The sequence below is a fragment of the Lygodium microphyllum genome, chromosome 16 (genome assembly GCF_053477565.2).
Source record: "Lygodium microphyllum isolate KBCC chromosome 16, Lygodium_microphyllum_v1.1.10, whole genome shotgun sequence".
In the NCBI taxonomy this organism is placed as follows: Eukaryota; Viridiplantae; Streptophyta; class Polypodiopsida; order Schizaeales; family Lygodiaceae; genus Lygodium; species Lygodium microphyllum.
In genome coordinates this window covers 91780179-91802287 of record NC_141150.1, presented here as the reverse complement: position 1 = coordinate 91802287, position 22109 = coordinate 91780179, and the positions used below count along the sequence as shown (strand labels likewise).

The 22109-nt window shown below is 40.7% G+C and overlaps 1 protein-coding gene across 1 annotated transcript in view; it reads right to left on the bottom strand.

Annotated features, from left to right (window-relative positions):
- Positions 1-2954: 2954 nt before the first annotated feature.
- The window catches only part of LOC148023114 (calcium-dependent protein kinase 8-like), a 44863-nt gene continuing 25708 nt past the window's right edge, over positions 2955-22109 (bottom strand). Inside the window, exons 7-8 of the mRNA XM_087696111.1 lie at positions 3858-4079; positions 2955-3769 (exon numbers count right to left, since the gene is read on the bottom strand). Coding sequence (XP_087552237.1) covers positions 3629-3769; positions 3858-4079 — 363 coding nt within the window. The 3' untranslated portion in view covers positions 2955-3628. The remainder of the gene's footprint in view (positions 3770-3857; positions 4080-22109) is intronic.

The window sequence follows — 22109 nt, the reverse complement described above, 5'->3', positions numbered from 1 at the left end:
AGTGCTGCCCACAAGCAGTATACAACAAATCACTGTGAATACACAATCAATATTTGAAATGGAAAGGCTCAAATCCAACTCGAGGAGCTAGTAACCAATGTTGGGGTGCCAAAGGGTGAATGCCCAAGTGTTAACCATGGAGAATAGAGGCCAAACGAGAGGCAGGAGTGTTAGATGAGGCAAGAAGAGGGGCAGGGACAACATGTGCAAACACACTATCTGCAACCCCTCTTGTTAGAGCTACTACTACCCACAACGGAGCCCAAAGCAATTATGACTAGGACTAGGGAAAGGCTTGGAGCAAGCCTCAACAAGTTTCCTATCACCGAGAAGAAGGAGAGCACTAAATCATATCTCAGGGTGAAGAATCCACGACTACCATTGAAATTGTGAGTTGAAGCTTTTCTCCACAAGGTGAAGCAATGTTGGGTTGAAATCTTCAATGCTGGTGCAATGGCTTTGATACCTGTTGAAAGGAGTGAGCCCTAAAGTGGAAGCACAGAGTAGAAGAGCGAGCCATGGTGGAAGGAGAGAGAGAGAGAGAGAGAGAGAGAGAGAGAGAGAGAGAGAGAGAGAGAGAGAGAGAGAGAGAGAGAGAGAGAGAGTGTGTGTGTGTGTGTGTGTGTGTGAGATGGACACATGCCACATGTAGTGTACAAGTGTACGGGTATGCAAGTAGTGTCAGTGTAACTAATACACGAGTGACTAAGCACGAGCGCCTTTACCCCCAACACAAAATACTTACATCACACATATCATGGTTTAAGGGTCTAGATGAAGAAGTATTTATTTGTCCCCACCCAATATTGACACCATTGGAAACCTTCAACTCATGCCTCACTATAGTTTTATCTCCTTATTGGGAATCATCATATGCATGGATAAGTTAGCCCTTTATGTTTGAAAATTGTTGATTTTTCAATGAGAAACAAGCAGGAAGATAAGAAAGGAAGTTATATATGTCTAAAAATCCAAAGCATTCAACAACTCATATGTCCCACTAAATAATAGTTATAACTAGGGGGTTGATACTATTAAGGAATATTATAACCTTTGTGTGTGTGTGTGTGTGTGTGTGTGTGTGTGTGTGTTTCTCTCTTCTCATTTTATGACATACTTTAGTCTTTATGCCATATTTTTAGCTTTTCTTTAATTAGATAACCAATAATTATATCGCACTAAGCGTTCTAAACATTTCATATTAATCACTCACTTATCTTAAACATTTGCTCCACTTCATTCTTCTGACTAGGGCATGTGTTGTTTTTTCGAAAAGGGTATATATTGAACTTGTGAAAACAAGTGCACCCTCGCCCTCTCCCCATCTTCTATTCATACGTTTTCATTGTTGCCAACACATGTATGCCTCCTCAATACTTTTGGAGCCTCTTTACCATGCCAACATCTCCTAGACTCCTTCCATGGCATCATTTTTTAGCTTTTTATGCATCTATATCTTTTACAACTTTTGGTGCTTAACCATTTGATTTGTGAGCTCTATGTGGAATTAAGAGCTACAAGCTTTGAGTTGTGGGTGTAATTTGGGGGCATATTAGAGCCCTAGCTACTTTGACTTGTGCAAACAATTCATAGTAAAATGGCATGTTGGCATTGGGGCCAACTTGGTCACATAACATTTGAAAATCGACAAAAGCAAGATTTTAAAAAAGGATAATAAAGTAGATCGAAGGTTCCTCAAGTATTGTATTTAAAAAATGCATCCAAATAGCTAAGGATATAAAGCCTTAACCAGTAAGGAATCATTCCTTCAATGCCTTTGAGTCTCTTTGAAGTAGAACTAATTGAGAAGTAGCTCAATATCATTGAATGCCACATTTGGAGCTTAAAGAAAGAAGGGGCACATAAGTCTTCAAAGTCATGAAGGGCTACAAACAAGGTATTTTTGAAGAGCAATAGTGATCCAACCCAAATTTTTAACTTTAGTGATACCTAGTGCAATGAACATGAAACCACCTCCTTCCATTAACACAAAAGCTACAAGGTCACCAAATATCTTGACCCGAAGAAACAATTAAAGACTAATGAGAAGGCCAAATGTTGTGTCACACAAAGTGAGCTATAATGAGAATGTAAGGATATGTTTGCAATCACTCGTGCTCTTGAGTATGGATTTACCTTCTAAATATGTGAGAGTTGGGTCTCTCAAAGTCCCAACACACATCTCTTAAGAGAGAGAAGAGATGAAAAGCATAATCAAATGCATAGATAAGTTAGATAGAACAAGTATGGAGAGGTAGACATTAGTGTGACTATGAAGTTAACTTCCAATTGTGTAATTGTGGATTTAAGTACCATGCTAAAGGAAAGCCAACTTTGAAGACTTATAAAGCATGGATAAAAGGTGGTGAAGAAGGGTTCAAAAACATACAAAGAGAAGAGTAGACTAGCTTGCCACATATAAGCCTCACACCTTGCAGAACCTTAGGAGCTCTGAGGATCATTACCTTCTACAACAAAGTGATTGCCATGTAATACTTCCAATACTAGCCCTCGAAAATACTACAAAAATGAAGATTATCAATACACTAGTGAACATTGCCAATAGCCAAGTGCTTCAAACATGGGGTAACCCGTTTATCAAGAATGTACACTTCAATTGACTAATGGGTCAAAATAGAGCCTACACAAATACTTAAATGTATCGACCATTGGAAGTTGCAAAATTGTGTCAAATGCCTTTGTAGCAATGAAAAGTATACATTGTGACTTCTCATGAAGGCCTTGGATGCACACCCCTAGAGTTTTATTGAGTATTAGAGTAATGAATTAGCATTGTTTACAACCCCAAACAAATGGAATATGGAGCAATGAATTAGCATTCTTTGTGCGCATGCATGCATGCAACAATTAGTTAAATGTTAACTATCTTTTGCATGTTAATATATACGAAAAACCCATAAGTCAAAGGTTTCATATGTGCCATCAATTAGATTGTAAGAACCAATTGACTCCTTTTTTATAGCACATTGACTATTTCTATAAAGAATGAACAAATCATATGGTCTCAAACTCATGCCTCTTTGTTGGTGGCATGAACACCACCTCAAGCTTGAAGCCTTGGTAGCAGGCATATATGACAAGTATCCTCTTATCTTTTGCATTGATATACAAATGTCCCTCAATGGAACACACAAAATCTTTAAATCTAATTTTGTTGTACATACATTGAAGAGCATTCTATAAGTGCTCAAAATCTCCTACATATTTGTTACGTCTTGATAGAAGAAAGCTCTCTCATGTTGAAGACTCTATGTACCTACTTATATAAAAAGCTCCCATGCCTACTTGAGAAGAAGGCCAAGCAAAAATTGAAGGGTAAAAGAACTCAATAGAACATGTGCAAATTTCTGCCACATAGACCTTTTGTTTCGTATGTTTCAACATGCTTTCTTTGACCCATGTTTTTTTTCCAATCCAACCCCAAGGATAGTTGTACAAGCACTCCAAAGTGCAAGAACCTATATCATGACTAGGCTTCTTGTTAAACACACATGCATATGCTTGCAACCAAAGGCAAGTTAGTAGTAATAGCCAAGCCTTATTACAAGAACTCCTTTGTAATTCTTGATGCCTTCATTGGCGCGAACTATTTTTCCTTGTCACTTTCTCATATTTGTAATGATCCATCTTTCATCAATTTGATGCTTAGACTTTCAAACCTTTCTTGTGAGTAACGTCGTGATACTTTTCTCCAATCCGTCCCAGTTTGCATCATGCTTGCAAATTCATCGTAACTTATTTTACCATCCTGCATAACAAATCATCATATTGTATCTTATGGTCTTGTAAGTGAGAAGATTTTGTTGAGCTAAAACTATACACATTAAATCCTTTACCTCATTAGTATCCACTTCACTCATTACGTTATCTATCAATTCCGAATCGCAATTATCACTCAAGGCGATCCTGAGCTCATCAATATCAATAAAGCCATTTCCATCTTTATCAAAATAAGAAAATGCCTTATGCATATGCTCATCACTATCCATCCTTTTAAAATGCACTGCTAATGCTGCAAAGTTCCCATAATCGAGAGAACCATTCTTGTCTACATCAGCCTACACAAAAAATGAGATGTTAGTCATGTCAAATCAACTGAATTAATTGAATAGAACATGTGTAAAAAGACATTAAGGCCTATTAAATACATTGTTTAAATGCAAGCAAATCAATCATTAAACAATGTGAATTTTCAAGAATGGTATAATCTGGAGGATTCTTATTTGAAAGCATTTAAAAATAGCATGGTATGGACACAAGGAACACTCTTATAATATTAATTGATATAGAGCCATGCTTGTGAAAGAATAATTAGGAATGAAACAAAGATGAAATCATAAGAAAATTGGGGGTCAACAAGGTGTCAAGGGTGTTATATATATATAATTGTGTGTCAATGCATGTGTATCGAAAATTATCTATTCCATTTAGATGTGGCCAAGGGACATAACATATTAAAAAAGAAACCTCAAATTGATCCACAGTTAATGCTAATTCTTAGCAAATATCAACCTAAACATGAAGAGTCTTCAAGCCTTTCAAAGACGAGCCACAAAATAGCTTCCAAGATTCTTTTACATGTAATCCAAGTTCTCTAACAAAATAACTTGGTTGGAGAAAGGCATCATCATCTACAACTGACCTGAGATACAATAGATCAAGCTAGCTTCCTAGAGTTGCCTCCCTTTAGATCTTATCAATCAACTCGTGGAGGTTTATAATAAGCAAAGCCTCCATAGCCTATTGTCATGGCCCCATCCCCCAATGAAGGATTTGAGAGCATGGAGAAATCAGAATTGGACAACCCAAGGGTGAAAACTACATACATTCAAAATAGTTATTGTGAATAAGTTTTTTTTTCCAAACTACTAAAATGGCAAAAAGCTCTCCTTACTACCAACCACTAAATAATCTAGAATCAAATGTTGTCCCTTTGAAAATGGCTCCAAATCTTCTCAACTAATGACCCAAAGCCCACTACTGTGGTAGTTCGGGTTGAGTTTCTCAATCTCCCACTTCCCTTCATCCCTTTGTAGTGTTATTGTTAGTCCCAATATTGTGCTAGTTTGGGTTGAGTTTCTCGATCTCCCACTTCTCTTCATCCCTTTGTAGTGTTATTGTTAGTCCCACTATTGTGCTAGTTTGGGTTGAGTTTCTCGATTTCCCACTTCCCTTCATCCCTTTGTAGTGTTATTGTTAGTCCTTGACCAATAATGTTGGTTTAAGAACACATACCTTTTCAACCACTAGTCCAAAGCCCACCACATTGCTAATTTGGGTTGAGTTACCTTACCTCTCACTTCCATTCATCCCTCTGTAGTGTCATCGACAGCCCTTATAGATTGTATCCTATGTCAAGGACTTCTATGAGAGATCATCCCAAGGATGCATGCCCAAAGCCATGTAGTGGTATAAATTGTGATTCAATCACTTTGAAACTATTGTTTAAGAACCTACCGAACTCACATTTCCATTGTGGGAATGCCAATCATTTCATTAAGGATTGTCCCCTTTGCACTAAATCCCAAACTTTGACTAGTATGTAGAATAGAAAGGAGGCGGAAATATGGTCTCCAAACAACACAAACCTTTCAAAAATAGTAACTTATAAGATGAGGTCAAATAATGTCAATCATCATGTCCGGGTTACAAAATAGAGCAACCACATGCTAACATCTAGCATCTTCTCAATTCTAGCTTAAAAAGATAAGAACAAGAACCAAATAAGATGGAACAAGGAACAAAAAGCCTTGGAGCTATTTGAGGATTCCTCTATAGATGATTGTGATCATGAAGTTTAAACTTACAACCAACATACAATCCCACCTTCTAGTAGGAGGCCAATAAAATGGATGACATCAACTAGGAGGTGCAAAACAATGACCCGTCACAAATGTTAGTAGATTAGTTAGTTCATATGAGCCTATGTTGATTTTTTGGGGCACATTATTTACCATTTACGGTTTGTATTGATTTGTGGGTGCTTGATTTAGTGACCCGTGTTTATGGCTGACTATGAATATGCAAGGAAGAGGTATTAAGTCATCGTTCTTGAATGGTGAGCTCAAGGAGGAGATGTTAAATCAGTATTTTTGAATGAGAGTCACTAGGGTTTGAGGCTCCCATTTTGAGAATATAGATTGTTAGGATGAAAGAGACATTTTACAGGCTAAAACAAGCCCCTAGAGCATAATTGCCAGGGCTGAAAAGAAAAATAAAAATACTGGAAAGATAAACAGAAGTAAAAGCAAAGGAAACAAAACGAGTGATATTACTTGCTATCTGTGTGGTTGAAAGGGCCACAAGAAGCCTGATTGTAGGTATCACAAGAAGGAACAAGAGAGAAAGAAGAATTCAGGAGACAAAAAGAAGAAAGAGGATAAGACAGATGCATCTGAGGCAGCCAAAGGCAAGGAAAAGGCCAGTGTGGCCTCCAATGTAGTCATAGAGGAGCTTTCGGATGCAGAGACTAATGTATTGTGTGTAGTTAATTATGATGCCCTTGTATGCCACATGCAAGATATGCAGATTACCAAGGCTAATGTAATTGATGCACTTTTGTCAATTGATGATGGTGTCACTCAGACTTGGATTGTAAACTCTGGTGTCTCTTTTCATGTAACTCCTTGCTTGGAGTGTTTAGCTATGTTCAATGCAAGTAGTTATGGAAAAGTATACCTTGGAAATGACCATGCTTGCAGGATTGATGGGATTGTACACTTGTCTTTAGATAATGGGCGAGAGCTTGTGTTGAAAGATGTCAGATATTTGCCTAGCATCAAGAAGAGTTTACTATCTGATGGTCAACTTGATTTGCATGGTTACACTACATTGTTTGGTGGTGGTTTGTGAAACTTGAAAAAGGGTTTCATGCTGATTGCAAAAGGAACCAAGAAGAACACTTTATATTGTTTGCGTTGTAAAGCTTTGAATGACAAATTCATTACAGTTGCTGAAATCGGTTGTCATTTGGAGTTGTGGCATAAGAGATTAGGCCATATGAGCTAAAAAGGACTTGATGTCCTTACCTCCTTGAAGAGAGTTAATGGAAAAGACTCTAAACTTGACTTTTGTAATGAGTGTTAGTTTGAAAAGCAAATGAAAAATTCATTTTACTTTGGTGTCTCTCGTAAGTTCAATGTCTTGAACTTAGTGCATTCTGATGTATGTAGTACGCTCGTGAAATCGTTGGGTCGTGATGCATATTTTGTTTCTTTTATTGATGATTGTTCTAGGAAGATTTGGGTTTATTTGTTGAAAAAGAAAAGTGAAGTGTTTGTTGTTTTTAAAACTTTTCATGCATTTGTGACCACTCAGACAGGTAGAAAGCTGAAATGCTTGAGAACTAATAATGGGGGTGAGTTCACATCTATTGAGTTCAAGTCTTTTTGTGACTTACATGGAATTAAGAGGGAGCTTACAACTCCTTATAGCCCTTCTTCAAATGGAGTGGCTGAAAGATATAATAGGTCCTTATGTCAAAGAGTGTGATGCATGTTGTCCACTGCTAATCTCCCTCATGAACTTTGGGGAGAGGCACTTAAAACCGCGGTTCACATTTGCAACCACTCTCCAAACAGATCCTTAAATAATGGCATCCCTAAGGAGGTTTACTTTGGCAAATCGGCCTCATGTGACCATTTATGGATATTCGGTTGTGATGCCTTTGTGCATGTGGAAAATGAGCTGAGAAGTAAACTTGACCCAAAATCCACCAAAGGCATTTTCATGGGCTATGGTGATGAGGGTGAATTTGGCTACAGAGTATGACTACCTCAGTCTAAGAAAATTATTCACAACCATAATGTTGTGTTTAGTGAGGCAAAATTGTTGAAAGGTACTTTAGCCTCTAATGAAGACATGAAAAATGTCAAATTTCAGATTTTGCAGCCACCTATTACTTTAGATGATGAGCCTCATGGTGTTGTACCACAGGCTGAAACTAATGATCAACTCGTTATTTTTGAGCCAGATGATGATGGACAGCAAATAGAAGCACAATGAGGTCATGAACAACAAGATAGACTTGTTGATTATGAAAATGTCGATGCTAGTAATGAAAATGAAGGTGTTATAGAGCATGAACAAGATGCTGAAAATGACTTACAACAGCCAATAAATGCTGAAAATAACATAACTCCAGATGTAGACCCAATTCCTGAAAATGTAGATCATTGGGTGCACAGGTCTACACATTTAAAAAGGTAACAACATAGGTATGACACCTCTTTGCACTATGTGATGCTTATAGATGAGGGTGAGCCTCTTACATATAAAGAGACCAAGTCATGCAAATTCAGCAATAAGTTATGCAAGAAGAGATTAAATCTCTGTATGCTAATGATACTTGGGATCTTGTGTCGTTGCCCAAAGGAAGGAAGCCTCTTCCAAACAAATGGGTTTACAAAGTCAAGACAATTGATAGGAAACCCAAGTACAAGGCAAGATTGGTTGCCAAGGGATATGCATAGAAGGAATGGATTGACTTCCAAGAGGTCTTCTCACCTATTGTGAAGATGACCACTCTACATGTGCTTTTTGCTCTCACTGCTGTATTGGACTTACAGCTGTACCAAATGGATGTGAAAACAGCTTTTATGCATGGTGACATTGATGAGGAAATCTACATGAAACTGCCCGAAGGCTTTGTAGTTTCTCGAAAAGAGCAATTGGTGTGTAAACTAAAACACAGCTTGTATGGGCTGAAGCAAGCACCACGCTAGTGGTACAAAAAGTTTGACACATTTATGCTCTCTCACGGGTTTACACGCACCCATGCAGATCATTGTTTGTACATGAAAAAGGATACAAATGGCAGCCCCATCATACTTGTTTTGTATGTGGATGATATGTTGCTAGCTAGGAAACAAAAGACTAGCTTGGATGCTCTCCAAGATCGGCTGAAATCAACTTTCTCCATGAAAGACTTGGGGAATGCAGAGCATATATTGGGCATGAGGATTCGCAAGGATAGAACACAGAAATTGTTCTTCTTATCTCAAGAAAAGTATATTGAAAACGTACGGGACATATTTAGCATAGCTGAATCTAAGCCTTTTGGGGTGCCCTTACCTCCATATCTTAAGCTTAGTAAAGCCAATAGCCTAAAAGATGACGTGGAAGCCAATGCTATGAAGGGAGTCCCTTATGCACCAGCTTGTGACTCTCTTATGTATGCTATGGTTGCTACTCGCCCAGACATTGCTCATGCAATGGGAGTTGTTAGCAGGTCTATGTCAAATCCTGGCAAAACACATTGGAAGGTTGTCAAGTGCATTCTTCGATACCTAAAGGGTACATTAAAAAAGTGTATTTGCTACGGGCAAGGTGCACTTAGTTTGCAAGGTTATTGTGATGTAGACATGGCAGGTGACTTGGACACTCATAGGTCCACTAGAGGGTATCTCTTTACAGCTGCTAGTGGGGCCGTTTCTTGGTGTTCCAGGTTGCAAAATATTGTAGCACCGAGTACTACTGAAGCTGAATACATATCAGCTACTAAAGCTTATAAGGAAGCTATATGGTTAAGCAAACTTGCAAAGGATCTCGGCATGTCTATGGATACTGCACTGTATGTGATAGCCCAAGTGCCGTGTATCTGGCTAAGAATGCCATGTATCATTCACGCACAAAGCATATAGATGTGCGATATCACTTTATCAGACAGATTTTAGAAATGGTCTAATTACACTGACCAAGATCAAAACACAGGACAACCCTGCAGATGTTCTCACCAAAAGTCTAAGCAAGGCTCAACATGAGCATTGCATACGACTAGTGGGAGTTGGTTAGAGGTTCACTTCAGACCTTTTAAGTGGGAGGTTGTTGGGATAAAGGCCCTTTATTCACCTCCATGTATAGTGCACGTGTATTATTCAGTTGTACATGTGAATGCACTCTTTACATGCCCCAAGTATAAATACATTTTATTATTTGTGTACCAGCACATTGTTGATACACCCAAATCGAATTGTACTTTCTCTCTCTCTCTCTCTTAGTCACTCTCACTCACCTGCTCACTCCTCGAGCTACTGCTCACTCCTCCAACTGCTAACTTCTCCAACACATATTTTATCTTTGCATAGGCTGCATCCAAGCTTTCCACATAGTGATCAACCTCAAACGTCTAATCCTTAGTGTGCAAAATAGGGAATTATCTTCTTGCCATCCTCAACAATCTCAAATGGAACTTTGCTAGTGAAAGTATGCACCATGTTGTATGCAAACTCAACCAATGGCAAATATTACTCCCACCATATCTTATGGTCTAATATATAGACCCTCAAAAGATCTAACACTCTAGAATTTGCCACTTTGGACTGACTATCTGCTTACAGATGGAAGGATAATGAAAATTTCAATGTGATACCCATATTCTCAAACCCCTAAATAAATTGGTCATCCAAGAATCTTAATCACCAATGATCAACTTTGGCATACCATGGTACTTAAAGATATGCTACAAGAATAAGTGTGACATATGTTCAACCTTTATCTTCTTCCTCACCGAAATGAAATAGGCCTGTTTGCTAAACCTGCAAATGATAGTCTATATCCTATGATTTCTTGTAGGTGTCCTAGAAAGCTAAAAAATGAAATCCATAGCAATGCTCTGCCAAGGCCTATCTGGAATAGGGAAGGGCTGTAATAAACATGACATCTTTTGCCTATCATGCTTCACTTTCTAACATAGAATGCATGTCCTGACAAACTGCTCTACATCATGTCTCAAAGTTGGCCAATAAAATAAATGCTCCATTGCTTTGATTGTGGCATCAATCCCTCTATGCCCTCCATAAAGAGAAGCATGACTCTCACTAATGATCACTCTAGGCCTCAATTACTTTACATCATGTCTCAAAGATGGCCAATAAAAGAAATACTCTGCTATTTTAATTATGACATTAATCCCTCTATGCCCTCCATAGGAATAAGCATGACTCTCATTGATCACTCTACGTCTCAATTGCTTTGTGATACACAATCATCCATGCATTATCGCAAAACCATGTCTAAGCACAAAGTGCTCATGTCTTTGGCCATTGCAAAGCTGATCATGGATAATAGCAAAATCTAAATCAGTAGCATATTACTATATATCATCCGACTTAGTGTGATAAACCGTACTGATGATTGAGATCTCAGACTTATGTGACAATATATCAGTCACAATATCTTTTGAACCATCAAATGTACAGTCTGAAAATGAAACATAGAGAGAAAATTTGCCCATCTTATATGTTTCTCTAACAACTTTGTCTACGTTAAAAAGTACCTCAATGTCTAATGATCTGTCAATATTGTAAAATCAACACCTAGCAAACAATGTTTCCACATAGACAATGCATGAATTACAGCCAAGAGCTCTTTCTCATAGACTTGCGAATTCCTTTTTGCATTGTGGAGAAGATGACTCTTATAAGCTATAACTCGAACATCTTGCACTAAAACAACCCCAATGTTGTTTCCACATGCATCATACTAAACCACAAATGACTTCCTTAGATTAGGCAACACAAGCACAAGATTTCAAGTCATCTTTTCTTTTAACTTGTAAAATGTTGAAATCTCCATTGTTGTCCATCTAAATGGCACATTCTTTTTCTGCAAAGCATGCAATAAATACACAATTTCTACAAAACCAACTATATACTTCATGTAATAGAAACATAAACCCAAGAAGCTACGGATCTCATGTACATCTTTCAAAGGTGGCCATGATCGTATTACCATCAACCGATACAATGTGCCCCAAGAAGTGGATTTCATTCTAAGAGGAATTTACTTTTCTTGTCATTAATGACCAACTTGTGTTTACACAATTCATTGAATAGAATGCCCAAATGCTTTCTATGCTCTGCCTTATTCTTTAACTAGACAATCGAAGGATCAAAGAAGATGCCCACAAATCGTCTATATAGCTTAGAGATGTGATCCAATATCTGATTAAAAATGGTAGAAGCATTTGTAAGTCCAAAAGGCATGACAAGAAACTCATACAACCCAAAAGATGACTTGAAAGCTGTCTTAGATACATCTTCTGGTCTAATGCGTATCTGATGATACCCACTTTTCAAATCTATACGGCTAAATATAACTGCCTCCTATAATTTATCCATGATATCATCGATCTGAGGGATCAAAAACTGATTCTTTATCATGATTTTATTCAAAGCACGATAGTCAATGCACATACGCCATGAACCATTCTTTTTCTACACCAAAAGCATTGGAGAACAAAACGATGAAGAGCTAGGTTGAATCAGTCCTAAATCAACAGCTCATTCAGTTGGCTCATAATCTTCTCCTGTTGGGCTAGGGTGGCTTATTAGATGGGCTACTTCCAAGGATCAGATCTATTTCATGATCTTCAAGCCTTTCATGTGGTAGCTACCCTAGAAGTAATTAAGAGAAGCAATCAATATACATTTTCAGAAATGAAATGCGATTCTTATCTAACTCTGACATGTTCACAACATTTTCATTATCAACTTATTCTTAGCAAAAACCAAGTACGCTAAAAAGCAAATTTTCATTGCTTTTGAAATGGTAGCAACCAATATAATATGCGAGATTTCCCTTTCAACTTTACATCGAGTGTAGGGGCCGATTAGGCACGAAGATCGAGGCAGACAGTCGTTACGCGCAATGAGAGAGAGAGTGAGTGAGAGAGAGCAGAGTAGAGAGTGAGCACGTTTTTGTCAGAGTGCAACGATGTGGAAGCGTAGCATAAAGACTGAGAGAGTGAACACAAAGAGAAGAAAAAGAGAGAGAAAAAGAGACGTGTAAACGAAGAAAATCTGTGGTATAATATGCTGTATAAGAGTATAAAAATACACAAGGGGACAGAGAAAATATCTGCGTATGTCTCCGACTTGATGACCTCGATCTTTGTCAGCCCGAGCACAGTCTGTCTCAATCAACAAATCTCAAGATCAAAATCTGAATAATGAATACTGAAGTGTGCCACAAATCCGGCTATAAATAGCCGAAAAATAAAAAATAATTACAGCAAGTAGGCTACATTAAATGCAGCCGACTGCAGTAAATACTATCCGACTGCAAGTGCTGACGTGGCACTGATGTTCACTCTGTCCAAGAAATGATCGGCTAATACCCCCTCTCAAATCCTAGACGGGTGAAAAGACTGAGGGATCTGGAATGCTGCCAAAGAAGAGCCTAGGGAAGTGCCTTCGTGAATAAATCTGCAAGATTATCCTCGGTCTTGTAGTACTCCACATCAATGGTCCCATCCAGAAGCTTCTACCGAATGAAGTGATACTGGTCCTTAATGTGCTTCGTCCGGGCATGGAATACAGGATTCCGTACCAAGGCAATGCAACTCTCGTTGTTGCACCACAGAAGAGTAGGACGAGTCTGGGGGCAACCAAGCTCCTCCAACAATCTCCGAAGCCACACAACCTCACATGTGGTGAAAGACACAACTCGATACTCCGCCTCCGTAGAAGAAAGGGCTACCGTGGACCGCTTCTTGCTACTCCAAGAGATAACACATGTACCCAAGATAAAACAGTAGCCTGTAGTAGACTGTCAGTAGTCTACATTGCCAACCCAATCCAAGTCACTGCAACCTGCAAGAACCAGATCTGAAGCATCCGTACCTGCGGGATAAGAAATCCCTAAGTCAAGTCAAAGGTCCCCCTCAAATACCGAAGAATCCTCAGGGCAGCCTGCCAATGCACCTGTTTGAGTTCCGTCATGAATCCTGCCAAAAGACCCACAATAAAAAAAGATCAACACGAGTGTTGAGAAGCCAAATCAAGGATTCAATCAACTGACGATAGCGTGAAGCATCCATCACAGGAGAATCTGAGTGTGAAGTGGCCTTTCAATTCAGATCCATAGGAGTAGTAATGGGCCGACAAGTCTCCATCTCAAAAGTCACCAAGAGCTCCTGAATGTACATCTGTTGAGAGATGAAAATCCCCCTTTAAGACTGATAAATCGCGTGACCCAAGAAGAAATGAAAAATTCCCAAATTCGTAATCTCGAATGCCCGATGTAAAGTTGTCTTGGTCTCTCGAACCTTCTGTGCATGATCCCCTGTCAAAATCAAATCATCAATATACAACACAAACAACACACGACCAACCGCGGAAGTGTGCACATAAAGCTACAGATCGGCCTTGGAGCGTCGATATCCCAACTTCGACTGAAGAAATGAGTCAATATTCTCGTTCCATGCACACGGAGCTTGCTTGAGGCCATACAAGGCTTTCTTCAACCTGTAAACTTTCCCATCCGAGGATCCAAAGCCAGGAGCCTGCTCAACATAGGTCTCCTCCAAGTCACCATGTAGAAAGGCCGACTGCACATCCAACTGATAAACAAGCCATCTCCTATGGCCAACCAAGGCAAGAACAACTCGAATAGTCGCTATACGAGCAGTGGGGGAAAAAGTATTATGGAATCAATGCCTGGGCGGTGAGCAAAACCTTTAGCAACAAGGCGAGCTTTGTGCTTGTCCAAAGAACCATCACTAAGGTACTTGGTCTTGAAGATCCCCTTGATACCAATCACCTTCTTGTGAGAAAGACCAGGCACAAGAGACCAAGTGCCATTCCTCTCAATAGTCTCCAACTCAGCTTCCATGGCCTTCCGCCAATGATCTGACTGCAAAGCCTCCTTCACTAAAGTGGGCTCTCAATCCTACATAACACAGGTCAGTAAACAATAGTTGGAGCAGACAAGCTCCGAAGAATGGGTCTGATTCCTCCGTGACCTTCGCAGTCCATTCTGCGATTCCCACTCCTCAAGGACCCTTCAATCCCTAAATCTTGGAGTGTATCACGGGCCCAACGAGGAGAACGAACCTCTCCCCGTCGCTCTCCATCTGCTTAAGACTCAGAAACATCAAGCGGCGAAAGCTCCTCGGGGGTGGCCGGTGGAAGAGAAGACTCTGAATCCAAAGAAGAATCTCCATCAAGAGCCTCTAGCTCCAAAGAAACTGTCTCCGGAGCCCAACTCTCCCCTGGATCTCCAAGGACGGGGTGCTCCTCACCCCCCTCTGTGGCCGGTACTTCCACCAACCGCACATCTCAGCTCATGTAGACATCCCGCTTAACGAGATCAAACAAACGATAACCTTGGGATTGGCAACTATAGCCAACAAAAACCTGTTAGGAAGCTGCCTCAAACTTATCACGCTCTTGAAAATAAGAGACATCAAGCTTAGTCCCGAAGTAAGCCTCAAAAGGTGCCATCCTGTCAACGACTGAAAAGTGGGAGATCGATTAAGGATGTGAACTGCGGTAGCCACTGCCTTGGCCACACAAACTGAGGTGTCTTACGGTGCTCCATCATGGTGCATGCCATCTCGATCACACTTCGGTTCTTCCGCTCCAAAATGCCATTCTCTTGGGGAATGTTGATGTTAGCAAACTCCTGGTGAATGCCCCTATCTGCACAAAAACAAGCAAACTCATTAGACATAAATTCACCTCCCTTGTCTAAACTCAAGGTCTTCAATCGCCGACCAGAATGGTTCTCCTCAAAGAGAAGCCAATCCTTGAAATGAGAGAAAGCCTTCAACTCCAAAGTTAAGAAATGGACCCAAGTCATCATGCTGTAGTCATCTACGATCAACATGAAGTACAAGCTCCCCTTCAGGGACTCAATCCTCATCGGGCCACAAAGATCTGTAGATACAAGCTCCATGGATGAAGTAGACCGCCTAGGAGCTTTGTTGGGAATCGCATCCCGATGCAGTTTCCCACGAATACAGGAGACACATGGCTGATGGCTCACCACTATGTCCGGCAAGGCTCGGACAAATGACCCTCGCAACGCCTTCCGAAGGTATTCATAGTTCAGGTGGCCAAACCGAGCATGCCATTAGCTCGGATTGTGTCTGAGAAGTAAGAGCTGAAAAAGACTTCAATTTGTAGACTCCATTCTCCTCATACCCTCCAAAGAGAACCTTCCTCAATCCATGATCAAGGACTCGAACAGTATCATTGTCAAACTCCACCAAGAGGCCAAGAGCACAAATCTTATGAACCGAAAGTAAATGATACCCCAAGCCTGGCACATGCAACACCTCAGAGGTGTGGATATCACCACGTCCATGTAGAATAAGCTACATCTCACCCCACGCAGCAATAGACACAAAAGAGCTGTCTCCAATGAGAATCTACCCACGCAAAGGTCGCAAATGGGCAACACCACAATGGAAGAAGAGTCATATGCCGTGAGGCACCACTGTCCACAATCCACTCTCGAGCCTGTGGAGCTATCATCACAACATCAGAAGTTGTCGGTGTAGAGTCCTCAATGACTGCTAAGTGTAGAAAAGCAGCTGATGAGGGTGCAGCCACCGCTCCAGAGTCCTTCATGTCCTTCTTCTTGGTATCCTTCTTATCTTTGTCAGGGTAATCCTTCTTCCAGTGACCGGTCTTTTCACAAATATAGCAAGTTGATTCCTTCTCCTTGTCCTTCTTGGATTTGTTATCCTCCTTTTTCTTCTTTTGGTCCTTCCCCTTTTTCTGAGAGGCTTGACCAACCAATGCCTCCAATTTGAAAGCATTCTGTCTCTTCAATTGTTACTCCTGGTCGAAGGCCATAGGAACCAACTCTTCCCACCCAAGAGTCGACTCCCGCCTTGAAGCAATAAGAGCGGAATAAAAAGTACCGAATCGTAGCGGCAACTGGGATAGTAAAGTGATTGCCATGTCTTCGGAGGAAATAGGCTTCCCTACATTTTGAACCTGTATCTAAAGCTTATTCACGGACAAAGTCTGCATCTGCACCTCCAAAGAAGACTTATTCACGGACAAATCCGAAGCGAAGAAGACTTATTCACGGACAAAGTCTGCATCTGCACCTCCAAAGAAACCCTCTTCATCATGGTCATCCGGTTGTACATCTGGTCGAGCTCCAGCCATATCTCACGAGCCATCGTCAAGTGCTTGATGTGAGCTATCACGGCTATGGTGAAAGACAGAAACAGAAAAGATCGAATCCTGGCATTCAGTTTGTCCCAATGAGACTGGCCCTTGGTCAACTCCGCACCAGCATTGGAAGAGAGTTTGGACTCATCCCTCACTGAGGGCATGTTAATCTCCTCCATCACTAGTTCCACCAAATCATAAGACTCTAAAATGGCCAACATCATCACCCACCAAATGCGGTAATTGTCACCATCAAGCTTTTGATCCGTTGGAAGAGCCGGTAGGACAGGCACCTTCTTGTCCATGATCGCCTGGAACTCCAAATCAATCTCTGTAGATATGTTAACCTGCAATACCTTCACAAACACAAAAGCAACCCCCTATGGCTGTGAAAACATAGCCTTCTAGGACTGATTCCTCCGTTGCCCAAACCTTCTTCACCCGCGTGAGACGATGAAAAGGTAAAATCTGCAATGAAAGGCCTCAAACGCAGTCTTTCTCACCTTCGAGCAGCAATAACCTGCAACAAATTCACCAATTAGACTCATTTTCCACACGCCCACGCCCACGCTCGCTTAAACCTTGATCCGATGCGCAGCCCTCCCGCTTGCCCTCGAAACCTGGAAACGCAGCCTTGTCAGTCCATCTTTACTGCTCTGATACGATGACTGAGAGAGAGTGAACACAGAGAGAAGAGAGAGAGAGAGAAAGAGAAAAGAAGACAGTGTAAACACAAAAAATCTGCGGTGTAATATGATGTATAAGAGTGCAGAAATTCACAAGGGGGCAGAGGAAACATCTATGTATGTCGCCGACTTGATGATCTCCATCTCCATCAGCCCGAGCACAGTCTATCTCAGCCAACAAATCTCAAGATCAAAATCTAAATAATGAATACTAAAGTGTGCCACAAAACCGGCTATAAATAGCCGAAAAATAGAAAATAATTGCAACATGTCGGCATTGCAGTAAATACTATCCACTACAGCAACCTGTCCGACTGCATGTGCTGACCTAGCACCTGCTGACGTGACACTGATGTCCACTCTGTCCAGGAAATGATTGGCTACCAGTTTTCAGGTATAATGACGAGAGAGTACCTTTAGGTTTTTAGATAGATATATATGTATAAGTACAAGTACTAACGGTATGTTCACACCCGAGTACATTTAAAAGGCACGAGGCCTTTATTCCCAACAACCTCCCACCTAAAGACAATATGCGTTAAGAGTAGAAAAGAATCAACTAAGTCTAGGTATGTATAAAGCTGAAATACATATATCTATCCAACTTCCATCATCTGTTGACAATGAGCAAACCGCTCTGCTGGAAGACCCTTTATGAGAAAGTCTGCAGGGTTATCATCTGTATGCACTTTAACAAGCTCAATGCTTTTGCTGGCAAGTACATCTCTAATGAAGTGGTATTTCACCTGTATGTGCTTTGTCTTTGCATGAAAGACAGAATTCCGTGCCAGCATGATAGCACTCTGACTATCACAATGGAGAACAGGTAACTCTGTGATGTCAAGCTCTCCCACCAGACGTGAAAGCCATAAAACCTCCTTGCATGTCTCATTAGCAGCCACATACTCTACCTCTATAGTAGACAATGCAACACACTTTTGTAGCCTGGAGATCCAAGAGACTGCTCCTCCTGTAAAGTAAACACATACCCAAAAGTGGACTTCCTACAGCCACATACTCCACCTCTATAGTAGACAATGCAACACACTTTTGTAGCATGGAGATCCAAGAGACTGCTTCTCCTGTGAAAGTAAACACAGACCCAGATGTGGACTTCCTGCAGTCCACATGACCAGCATAGTCTGCATCCGTAAAGCCAACAACAGATGCCTTCTGCTTTCCAAAGCAGATGCGCAACTCCTTTGTGCCTTTGAGGTATCTCATAATACCTTTCACTGCTTCCCAATGCTTTTTACCGAAGTTTGTCATGTATCTGCTAATCACTCCCACTGCAAAGGCAATGTCAAGACGTGTAGCAACCATAGCATACATCAAACTACCAACAACTGAAGCATATGGTATCTTGGCCATTTCCGCCTTCTCATCATCACATGTGGGGCTGTCCTCTGCACTAAGTTTCACATATGGAGGCAATGGAGTCCCAATTGTTTTCCCCCCCTCCATATTGAAACACTGCAAAATTTCAAAGATATACTTCTCCTGAGATAGATAGAGCAATCCTTTCGACCTATCTCTGATTATTCTCATACCAAGAATGTGATTTGCATCACCAAGCTTCTTCATGTCAAAGTTTCCATGAAAACTTTGCTTTAGTGAGTCCAAGGCATGAGTATCCCTGCCAGCAATTAGCATGTCATCAACATACAAAACCAAGATAATCAGGCTGTCATTTGTTGCCTTCTTGGTGTACAAGCAGTGATCCACTTGACTTCCATGAAAGCCGTGGGACTGCATGAATGTATCAAACTTATGATACCATTCTCTTGGTGCTTGTTTCAGCCCATATAAACTCCTTTTGAGTTTACATATCATTTTTTATTTCCCTTCTTCAACAAACCCTTCAGACCGCTGCATATATATGTCTTCATATGCAGTCTTTACATCCATCTGTATGAACTCCATATCCTCAACTGGAACCAAGCCCAAAATGGTTCTCAATGTAGTCGTCTTGACTACATGAGAGAAAATCTCATCAAAGTTATAATTCCATGCTCCTGTTTATACCCCTTTGCAACCAATCTTGCTTTTTACTTTGGTGAGGAACCAGAAGTGACCTTCATCTTGTAAACCCATTTGCATGGAAGGGTTTTTTTGCCCTTTAGGCAACTGCACCAAGTCCCAGGTGCCATTTTTTCCAAGAGATTCCATCTCTGACAACATGGCTTTATACCATTTCTTGTTGTCCTATCTGTCCATTGCTTCCTTGAAGCAAGACGGTTCACCATAGCCTGTCAACATGACATAATCACCCACATTAATTGCACCAAGAACAAACCTGTCAGGTTGTCTAGTAGCCCTAGACGATCTCCTAATCCAATGGTCATTGTTTGTTTGCTATTCCTGTAAATTTCCATTTTCAGCATGCTGTCCTCGCATTTCAGCCTGCAAATCAGCATTAACAGCTTGCTTTCCTGGCTGTTCCTGCACATGTAATAGCTTATTTTCATGGACTATAGCTAGCTGATCATTTCCAACATCATTTCTTGCATTTACAGGTTCATTTACAATAGGTATTTATTGCTATACAGCGGGCACATTTTGCTATCCAAAAGGTATTTCTTCCCGGAATACAACCCTACAGAACTCCTCAGTCTTTTCGGGTTGTTTGTGCATGCGATATTCCTGGAAAATAACGTCATTGCTACGTACTACTTTCCTTTTCTTGGGATCCCACAATCTATACCCCATTTCACCCTTGTCACCATATCCTAGCAAAATGCGTTTACAGGACTTTGGCTCAAGTTTGCTGCGTATTTCTTTACAAATGTGCACAAAAGTCTTGCAGCCAAACACTTTCAAATGAGCATATGAAGGTGGCTTGCCCGACCACGCTTCTTGGGGAACTCCCCCCAGAGACCTGTTTGGTGACCGATTAATTAAGTGAACGGGTGTCATAAAAGCCTCGACCCAAAAACCATGGGGTAATGCAACATGAGGCAGCATCGTACGAACCTTATCCTGTATGGTCCGATTCATACGCTCTGCAACTCCATTTTGGGGCGGATTATGAGGGGTAGTGAGCTCCCTCTTTATCCCTTTGCTGTCACACAATGCCTAAAAGGCCTTGGACACATATTCCCTACCATTGTCAGAGCGAAGACACTTAAGTGTCTTATGTGTCTGATTTTCAGCCAATGCCAAGATTTTTTTAACTTATCAAGCACTTCATCCTTGCTACGAATGGGATAAACCTATATCTTCCATGTAGCATCATCGACAAAGGTAACAAAATATTTCTTTCCCCCTAAAGATAATCCTGGCATTTGACATACATCTAAATGTACTAACTCTAGAGGAGAAGATTTCAAAGAAAGAGACTTTTTGTGAGATGTCTCTGCGTGTTTGCCATAAATGCAATGATCACAATGCTCAAAATCAACATAACAAAGACAATGCAAGTAACCCAAACGAGAAAGCACTTTCATTCATGTTTGACTCATGTGTCCCAACCGGCCATGCTACAAAGAAACACCTGGCTGCTCGGTCACGACAACAACATGGTCACGCACACTAGATACATGAAGTGGATACAAAGTATTACTCTTGCAACCTCTGGCAATAACCCTAGATCCCTTACAAATCTTCCATTTTCCATCACCAAAGGTGGTATAAAAACCATCATCATCTAGCTGCCCTGTGCTAATCAAGCTCTTCTTAAGCTGAGGTACATGCCGTACATGCTGAAGTGTAAAGACAAAGCCATGCTGAAACTATAATTGCACACTACCAATACCTGCAATCTCACATGCATAGTTGTCCCCAAGATGGACAACACCATGTCGACCCCCTGTATAGGCGGAAAACCACTCACAATGGGGGGTGACATGAAAGGAAACACCTGAATCAAGAATCCAGGTATGCATGTCATCATTTGTATCTGCAAGTAAAGCATGTGCACCAAAGTGTGGAGAGACAAAAAGTACATCACTCCCACTGTCACTGTCATGAGTGACTAAATTCACCTCTTCAATTTTTACACTGCTCTTCTTAGGCTGATTGTTCTTCTTCTCTTCCTAGCTATCATCTGTCTTCTTAACTTTTCCTTTCTCTTTCTTCCATTTGTAGCAGTCATGTTTAAAGTGACCCTTCTTGCCACAATGATGGCATTCAATATCTTTGCCACGTGATTTACTGCGTCCCTTGCCATCATATTTTCCCTTTTGCTGTGATCTGTCCCTAGTATGCAAAGCACTGGAAGACTTACTGGATGCAATGTTCTGCCGATTCATCTCTTCCATAAGTAGAGCACTCTCTACATCAGCATACAAAAGGATTACATTAGAATTGCTCATAGCAGTTCTGAATGTATCCCAACTCTCTGGAAGAGTGCAAAGCAAGAAAGTAGCCTTAAATTCATCATCAATCATGAACTTCAAGGCAACCAGCTGACTGAAAATGGAGTTAAACTCACTCAAGTGAGTAGACATTATTATATCCTCTTTCATACGTAAATCCATAAGCTTTTTTAGCT